The following is a 9,878-nucleotide window of genomic DNA, read 5'->3' on the forward strand; positions in this document are numbered from 1 at the left end:
TTTCTGTATTTCAACTAAATTACAATCGTTTCGTTGGTCAATTGCTTATTTAATAATATCTACTTTGGTATATCCTTTAGAACCTCTCTGATGACAAAAAACCTCGAATTATTCCTGCAAGCGAAATAAATGGTGGCAATCGCAAAACCTCCGACTTCAAAATAGAAATGAGGGACGATCCGTACTCTTCATCCCAGGAGGATCTTAAAAAACTACAGAACGATACAATCTTGCGAAGGATTCCACATGGAGCTGAAGCGACGACTGTTTTGGTATGTCCTATACAAATAGACTTTAGAGCAATGTCTTTCAAACCCGTAAATGTCTTTAGGTTGGCGCTGTTGACTTTTTAAAACAACCCACTATTGCCTTCGTTCGTTTGGCCGAGGGCATACCTATGCCTAGCATCACTGAAGTGCCAATTCCTGTTCGTTTCCTCTTCATTCTGTTGGGACCGAGAATCGTCGACTTGGACTACCATGAAGTGGGTCGCTCAATCGCCACTCTCATGGCTAATGAACATTTCCATGAAATTGCCTACAAAGCGGACGACCGAAAAGAACTCCTATCTGCCATCAACGAATTCTTAGATGATTCAATCGTTTTACCACCAGGTAATTGGGACAGGCACGATCTGTTGCCATTTGACGAATTGAAGGCCAAAAAAGATTGGATCCGTTCGCGTAAGACAAAAGCTTTGGAGGTGAGTGTACTGGACTTTGTTTTAAATCGTCTATTCATTGATCAACCCATCAATTCCTTTTTAGACAAAGCAGAAAAGCGAGAAGGTCACCGAAGAGAAACCCCTCATCGATTTCGTTGATGATAAAGGAAAGAAACCTCCACTTAGCCCTCTTGAAAAAACACACAAATTGTGGGGTGGCCTTCGAAATGATTTAAAGCGACGTCTACCGATGTATAAAAGCGACATACTCGACGGCATAAACTCCGAAACCCTAGCCGCTGCTATTTTCATGTATTTTGCCGCTCTGTCTACAGCCATTACATTCGGAGGTCTAGCTTCGGATAAGACTCACAATTTAATGGGCATATCAGAAACACTATTAGCAACTTCATTAGTCGGACTGATTTTTGTTTTAGTTGCGGGACAGCCGTTATGTATTATTGGCACAACAGGACCGCTCCTCTTATTCGACGAAGCCTTATTCAAATTCTGTAATGAAAACGATTTCAACTTTCTGAGTGTTCGAGCCTACGTTGGCATTTGGTTAATAATAATCGGTCTAACGATCTCGGCATTTGAAGGAAGCGTATATGTTCGACTGTTTACGCGTTTTACACAAGAAATCTTCTCTGCATTGATTACATTAATCTATATAATGGAGACGCTATCCAAACTGATCACAGTTTATAAGAGACAACCTCTTCTATCGGAATATATATATAAGATCGATGCCGATCCAGAGATTGCATTTAATGAAACAAAGGCTAATGGCACTATCGTAGAATCTGCCGTCAACGAATACAGCAATACAACATTCCTACCATCGAGAGATGATTTAGGAATGATCAACCAGCCAAATACAGCACTTTTCTGTACAATTCTAACGTTGGGGACTTTCACGGTGGCCTACTATCTGAAAATTTTCCGTAACTCAACGTTTTTGGGACGAAGTGCTCGACGAGCACTTGGTGACTTTGGTGTGCCAATTGCAATTGCAATCTTTGTCTTGATCGACTACCTAATCCCACAAGTATACACTGAAAAACTAACAGTACCCGAAGGTATATCACCAAGTGAACCAACCAAACGAGGCTGGCTTGTAGCTTTAACTGGCGTCCCAGCTTGGCTACCATTTGTCGCAGGCATTCCAGCTCTTTTAGTCTATATTTTAATCTTTATGGAAACACACATTACGGAATTAATTGTAGATAAGCCAGAAAGAGGATTGAAGAAAGGATCAGGATTGCATTTAGATATCGTGTTGTTATGTATATTGAATTCAGGCTGTGGTTTCTTTGGTGCTCCATGGCATTGTGCGGCAACTGTCCGTTCTATTGCCCATGTATCTGCTGTGACGATAATGTCGAGGTAAGTAGAAAAGCATCCACAAGTCGATTGATATTAAAGTATCTGTTGTCGTTAGGACTCATGCTCCCGGTGAATCAGCACGAATTATTGGAGTTAAGGAACAACGACTTTCTGCATTCGTGGTGTCCGTGATGGTTGGTGTGTCTGTGACGATGGCGCCGTTGTTACGTTTGATACCTATGGCTGTGTTATTTGGAGTGTTCTTATATATGGGTATTGCTTCGATGAGTGGTGTACAATTCTTCGATAGGTAATTTTATACTGACCCTTCCTTTTGAAAATGCTGAAACCTCCCTTTCTACCTTCCAGAGTATGTCTCTTCTTCATGCCGGTAAAACATCATCCACCTGTGCCATATGTGAAACGAGTCCCAACGTGGAAGATGCATTTGTTCACTGCAGTCCAAGTCTGCATGCTGGCCATTCTGTGGACCGTCAAATCAACGAAAATTTCATTGGCCTTCCCATTCTTCCTTATCATGATGGTGCCTGTTCGTATAAAACTAGCCAATTTCTTCACCGCAAATGAAGTAGACGCTGTAAGTTGATTAGAATGATATTGGCTGGAGTCTGTTTGAAAGTTATTTGTATGCCCTTCCTTTCTAGCTCGACGGCAATCAACCACAAGGTGATGCTGAAGATGAACCTGACTTCTACGAGCAAGCCCCAATCCCGGCATAAGAACGCCACGCCTATGGATTGAACATGAAAAAGACAAACTCATAAACATTACTTTATTCTGTTTAATATAGATCCTACTATCAGTGCAAAAGCAATATAGAATATTTTTAGAAAAACATGAAAATTTCACAAGAAATTTATATACGTAAAACCTAGATAACGGACTAAAGTTGTATATAATTAATATATATATTTTGAAATGACATTTCATTTGCAATCATGCATGTAACGGTTCAACTCAGACACTATTGATCAAATCCACCCTGGCTAGAAGAATTTAACTGGCAACAGGAAAGCCTCCATGATGAACCCCATTTCTTCTGTTCTAGCAGTACTTATATCCAGTACTTAGCCACTTAGACGAGATTAGATAGAACGAGGGAGGTTTAGGAGTGAAACATCAACAACGTCACATCTACAAAATCACAAACAAAATTAGAATATCAGTCATTTCCTACTAATACTACTGCAATCAGTATTCAGTATTTTAGTATCTCAAAAATAATAAGAGAAACTCACAGTATAGAGCCAACAGTATTAAGTGCACTAAAAAATATTTAAATGTTTGAAACAAGAGAACCTAATAAACAACCAATTTGGGAGAAACAAACAATATAAATAAAAGTATCTAGAGTTGAAAACAAAGTTCTGTCAATTTGAAAAACAACGCTACAATTTAAAAGAAAAAAAACAAGAAATATTAACTTTGAACAACAATCAATACGGAGTTTTTCGTTGTTGTTATTTGTTACATCTTTTTTTTCATTTTTCCGTTTTGTTTCCGCTTTTTATTTTTGTCGAGAGCTAAATAACAAAAAAAAAAAGTTATTGTATATGAACTTAACTGTGATTGAAGTCGGTACCAATAATAATTATATTAAAATATATATACGAAGAGAAGATCATGAGATATGTATGAAGCTACTTAAAAAGCAGAGAATTTTATGTATCATTCTACTAAAACTTGTATGATGAATGATTTCATATCAGAAATTATTCATACACACACACACATACACACAAATGCAAAAAGAAAGTTGAGAGAATATTTATTTTCAAAGCGCGCTAGCTACTTAAGCATTATAGTTAAATTTTATCATCATCGTCGTTCCTTTTGAGATAGATGGTGAATATCTTATTTCTATTAGTGTAACCAGAAACAAAATCAAATAAAAGATGATAATACTGTATTATTTTTTCGATAAATATATATATACTTCAAATAAAATCTTTATCGACTATTTAAATGACAGATTTTTTTTCTCTAAAGTATTAAGTCTCGCATTTGAGATTTGAAAATTCAAATTCCAAATTTAAGTCATCAAACTTCGATCACGGAAGGGAAATTTATCGTTTTGGCTGCACTGCACTGTTTCGCCGCGCAATAGGTCGACGGCGAACGGACGATGAAGTGTTGCTGGATATTTTCTGACGACAGAAAAAAAGTGGAAAATTATCGTTGACTTTTGTTACGCAAATTGTCAGAAGACTTGTCACGTGCCTGCTGACGACTATATTATCATTGGCGGCGACCTTAATGATCCTGTGGGTGGAAAGGCAGACGGTAACAGCTGCCATGGGAGAAAGGGGTTTTGAGCCCGCAGTGAGGGTGGCGAGCGTATAATCGATATTGCGGACAACCATGACCTTGTGCTTATGAATACATGGCCCATCAAACAATTGTCTCATTTTCCTACATTTGTGGGAGCAGTAAAACGGAAAATGACTTAATTCTCATAGGACGCCAACATTTTACCACTGTCACTGATTGCCGTCCTGCGAATTAAGACATCGATAAAACAGCGTAAGGAACGCACTGGCCCGCGGCACATTAAATGGTGGCGATGTGGTGAGAAGAAAGAAGAAACGACCTCACTCACACGATTACCGACCATTACGAATGTGGAAGAATTGTGGAACCAAATGAAAGACACGATCCACAGAGCGGCCTGGGCAACCCTCGAGATCACCAAATCGTGTAAGCGGTACATCAACCGAGATATTTGGCTTTGGAATGATGATGTTGAAATGAAGATCCGTGAAAAGAAACGACTCTACCACAAATTTCTCGACGATAAAACGCCTGCTAATTGGCAAATTTATAAGAATGCCAACCGGGAAGCAAAGAAAGCGGTCGCTGTCATCCAAGCGAACCATTACAAAAATCTTTACGATAAACTGGACACTCGGGATGGCGAAAGAGATCTGTATCGACTTGCTAAAAGCCGTAACGAACGCACACAGGATATCGAACACTTCTGTGACGTTAATGACAAGAACGGTACTTTGCTTACCAACCGTCGAGCCACAGCGGATAGATGGCGAGAATACTTCGAGCAAATTCCAACTGAAGAATTTGTTCATCCTCCACTTCCACAATCATTGCCGACATATAGACCAGTTCCACCTGTCAGCGCAACTAAATTCGAGGAGGCAATAAAACGAATGAAATTGGGGAAAGCCACAGGACCTGACGACATCGCATCTGAGCTCTGGAAAGCAAAAAGCTGGGACCCAATACTGTGGCTCAGTGAATTCTTTAATCGGGTTATTCAGAAAGGAAGAACACCATCTGACTGGCAAGAAAGTACCATTGTTCCAATATGAAAAAAGAAAGGTAGTCCAGCAGAATGTTCAAATTAACGTCCGAACCGATTACTTTCCCATACCATGAAGATTTTTGAACGCTTTCTTGACAACCGTATTCGCGAAATCGTTGAAATAACCGCGAATGAAGCCGGATTTGTCAAAAACTGCGGAACTACTGACGCAATACACGCTGCGCGGTTACTCATAGAGAAACACCGTGAGAAGCATCGCCCTCTTTACATTGCATTTCTGGATCTAGAGAAAGCGTTTGGCCGTGTGCCACACGAACTCAACTGGTATGCTTTACGACAACACTTAGTGCCAGAAGAACTCGTGCGCTGGGTTCAATTGCTCTACCACGGTCCGAAAAGTAAAGTTCGAAGTATGACGGGCGTATCTAAACCGCTTCGTGTCTCTGTTGGTGTACATCAAGGAAGCGCCCTCTCACCACTCCTCTTTGTTCTTGTTATGGACACCGTCACACGGGATATCCAACGTCCAGCGTCCTACACACTGCTTTATGCAGATGATGTTTTCCTAGCAAGTTTAATAGCAAAAATGACCTTAAGCAACTTGTCCAAAAATGGAATGATCGCTTCATGCAACACAGTCTCAGATTGAATCTAAACAAAACTGAATTTTTGACGACCGATCCCCATGAAACAGGCACAATCACTGTCAGCGGCAATGGTCTGCCCACAACTGAGCGATTTAAATACCTCGGGTCAACGCTATCAGCCAATGGAGAAATGCGTTATGAAATTGCTTCACGCATTAACGCAACCTGGATGAAGTGGCACAGCTGGTGTTCTTTGTGATCGACGCATCAACGAACGTCTCAAATATAAAATTTACCACAATGTTGTACGTCCTGTCGCTCTCTATGGTTCTGAGTGTTGGGCAACAACAAAAAACAATGAACGGCGTCTTGCGGTAATGGAGACGAAGATGTTACGTTGGACTAGTGGCGTCACACGTTTTGATCATATCCGAAATGGGGATATCCGCTATCGTTATGGGGTTGCATCGCTCATGGAAAAATTGCGAGAGGGGCGTCTTCGATGGCATGGTCACGCAATTCGTGCTAACAAGAATTCACTTGCGAAGATTGGTCTCAACATCGAAGTCGATGGTAATTTAAATGGAATTTAAAAGCCATCGAGATTGCACCCAGATCAGGCATTCGATAGAGCCAACTGGCGAAACCGATCACGATGAGCCGACCCCGCTTGTGAACGGGACAAAGACTGAAGAAAAAGAAGAAGAAAAGAAAGAAACTTCCCTGACAGTGACCTGAATTTTCGGTTTTTAAATTTCGCAAGATTTGGGATAATAGGTTTACATTCTTTCAGCACCTTTTCTAAACGCTTAATGGATTCCGCAAGTCGGTAGTTCCTTAATTCGAAGAAGTTTCCCGATCTTAACTTTTCGAATAATAGTTCTCGTTTATTTATGATTATTATTGCGTTGCCTTTGTCAGCTTTTAGGTAGTAGGCATCTCTTTTGTTGAGCCGTTTGTTCGTGCTTAGCTCTCGGAATGGGGTAGTGTCAGTCGTTTGGTTAGTCGCTATAACTTTTTTCCACCTAGTGGCGTATGTTGTACTTGGTTGCGGTTTCAAAGTGCTTGATTTTAGCTTCTATGTCCATTATCGTTGTCTCTATGGGTGTTGGTGGTGCGACAGCATAGTTGAAGCCTTTATTTATTCATTGATTACATAGCTTGGTATCGTCACAACAGGCCATCTATTCCGAGAAGGCATGAAGACATCTGCAAGTGCTTGGTAGGACAGCGTGCTATAAACCCATTTGTAGTTGGAAATAGAAACCCAATGTCACGGGTAAGGTTCAAAAAGAAAAACAACACCTTGGATAACTTGATCGTGAGCTCACAGTTGAGAGAAGAAGGCCGCCCGTATTGAAAGCACTGCGGGATCCGAGCAGACCATCTAATGGCATTATCTATGCTGACTTGAATCAGCCTAGCAATCTTCTGCCTTAGTAAGTCCCACCGACGTTCCTGACGAATTTTCAGTAGTGGATTTCTTCAGTCACTCAAAACAATAACGCGGTAGCGAATCTTCTAACCGTGAAATCTAACAGCCGTAATTGCACCACAATACAGAAGTGATTATAATTGCAGCAGCAACATATCAGCACACAGTAATTCCATCATTGATTTGAGAAAGAGGTCTCGGAGTTGTTGGTGATGCATAGAATCTGGAAATACCTGTTCTATGCGAGGGATTCATTTCTAAGAATTCTATACAAGCTGTTGCCCTGCTGTGCGGCGTGATATTGTTGATACCGCCGCCTTTGCTCCCATGGATTCTCGGTCACCAGCGCCCACGATGACTTCAAGCCGAACAAGCTCCCTGATGATGGCCAGAATTGTGTCGATACGAGTAATGAAGCGGTACTGGTCTGCAACCCGCTGCACAGTCACGTGCGCGAATTGCAGGAAACACTCGACAATTCTCCGATGCAACAAGCGGCGACAAGGTGTTGTACCTGCCCTGCCATTATTTCGTAGTAGGAGCCGTAGGGTCCACAAACAAACGTGGGACTCTCCAGACAGGACCACTTTCAGCCAAATGATGAATGTCAGAACATAAAGGGGGGCCAGTATAAACTCGGATCACTATCTCGTTTGCAATACCTATAAGAGGGAAATGGGTAACGCAATAACCGCCGTCAACAGATGACCTGGAGATGAAGCATCAACAAATGATCTTCACAATCACCTGAAGAACGTTATCATATATACGCCCACAAACATACTTGGCCCTAGCCTCAAGAAAAGTCGGAACAGCTGATTCCACGATTGATGTAAACTAGCAACGGAACGGAAGAATCCTGCATACCGAGTAATGTTGCATTCTCAAAGGACGCGGGCACGCACCGGCGAGCGAAGGCGATTTTACAGACGGAAAGAGAAAGCCTGGGCGAATCAACAGGTCTGCGAACTCGAAAACCGGCACCAGGCGCGGAAGTTTTACCAATAAGTCAGCAGAATGAAGCCTTACACATGTCGATGCTCATCCTGCCGAGACAAAAAGGGAAGGTTAAATACTTTGATGAACTGCTCAACAATCAGAACATCGGCGAGTTGGAAATCGCGCCAACTGAAGACGACAGACAAATACTGCCTCTACCAAGTATAGAAGAAATAGTCCGTGCAATTCATCGGCTTAAAAATCATAAGTCGCAGGAGCCGATGGAATTACAGCCGAATTGGTTAATATGGAGGTGACCAATTACACCAAGCGGTACACCAACTTATACTCAAGGTGTGGGACAGCGAATCAATGCCTGACGATTGGCAACAGGCTATTATCTCCCCTATATATAAAAAGGAAGATATTAGGGAATACAGCAATTATAGAGGTGTCACGTTGCTGAGTACCATCCATAAGATATTTTTCACTATCTTGCTAGGTCGGATAGCCCCATACGCCCAGAACATCATTAGCCCATACCAAAAAAGCTTCACTCCAGGCAAATCAGCAACAGATCAGATTTTCTCTCTGCAGCAAGCGATGGAAAACTACCGGAATATGGTCATCAGTTGAACCATCTTTCTCTACGACGGCCATGAGAGAATTCAATATCCCGACGAAATTAATAAGACTGACTAGGCTGACCCAAACCAATGCGCGAGGCCAGATAAAAGAAGCAGGATCACTCTCGAGGCCATTCGACATCAACAACGGTCTAAGGCACTTTAACCTGGCCTTGGGAAAAGTGATCCGTGATGCTGAGGTAAATGCGAGGGGTAAAAACGACCCGAAACGTACAAACTGTCTTCATCCAAATCGAGCAGGCGGCAATTGGAGCGACAAAATATATGGTGGCAACGTTAGCAACAAAAACCAACCAACCAATGACATCAAACCGCACTGGTCAAACGGGAAAAATAAAGATAGGCGACTACAACTTTGAGATCGTTGATAAGATCTCCTATCTAGGGTCGAAAATCACAATCGATAACAGCTATGACGTTGTTGGCTGCTAACAGAGCCTATTTCAGCTTACAAAAACTGTTCCGCTCGAAACGTCTCACCAACCACTCACCACCACCACCACCAACTCACCACCGGGTCCAAACTCTTACTGTACAAGACAATGATCTCGCCAGTCCTCATGTATTCCTCAGAAAATTGGGTTCTTAGCAAGAAAAATTGCGAACTTTTGGCCGCGTTCGAGAGAAGAAACCTCAGAAGAATTTTTAGCCCCCTACATGAGGATGGACGATTCCGTAGCCTACTTAACGACGAAATCTATGAGCGATACCATGACCGTCAGGTTGTGGATAAAATCCGGCTCAATAGGTTACGGTGGGCGGGTCACTTAATCCGTATGGATGAGGATGATCCAGCCCGGAAAATCTATAAGGGCAATATCTATGGTTGAAAAAGAAGACGAGGCAAACCCTGCCTAAAATGGAGCGATGACGTAAGTCAGGACGCCAGACAGCTTTTAGGGATATCAAATTAGTGGACCTCGGCGCAAAACCGGGATGTCTGGAGTTCCTTATTAAGGCAGATTTAGACGGGATA

At 41.9% G+C, this 9,878-nt stretch overlaps 1 protein-coding gene across 10 annotated transcripts in view; it reads left to right on the top strand.

Annotated features, from left to right (window-relative positions):
* LOC119647770 (anion exchange protein 3) overlaps positions 1 to 3,921 on the top strand; it is a 115,346-nt gene extending 111,425 nt beyond the window's left edge. For 9 of the 10 annotated variants that reach the window (XM_038048941.1, XM_038048942.1, XM_038048948.1 and 6 more), the window contains 6 exons: positions 81 to 272; positions 332 to 703; positions 768 to 2,053; positions 2,109 to 2,303; positions 2,363 to 2,591; positions 2,659 to 2,800. In XM_038048941.1, the coding sequence (XP_037904869.1) occupies positions 81 to 272; positions 332 to 703; positions 768 to 2,053; positions 2,109 to 2,303; positions 2,363 to 2,591; positions 2,659 to 2,733 (2,349 nt within the window). In that variant the 3' untranslated portion in view covers positions 2,734 to 2,800. Of the gene's footprint in view, positions 1 to 80; positions 273 to 331; positions 704 to 767; positions 2,054 to 2,108; positions 2,304 to 2,362; positions 2,592 to 2,658 lie in introns of all 10 variants that reach the window. The other variant, XM_038048943.1, reaches the window with a different exon arrangement.
* The last annotated feature ends 5,957 nt before the right edge of the window (positions 3,922 to 9,878 follow it).

This window comes from Hermetia illucens, chromosome 2 (genome assembly GCF_905115235.1).
Source record: "Hermetia illucens chromosome 2, iHerIll2.2.curated.20191125, whole genome shotgun sequence".
Lineage (NCBI taxonomy): Eukaryota > Metazoa > Arthropoda > Insecta > Diptera > Stratiomyidae > Hermetia > Hermetia illucens.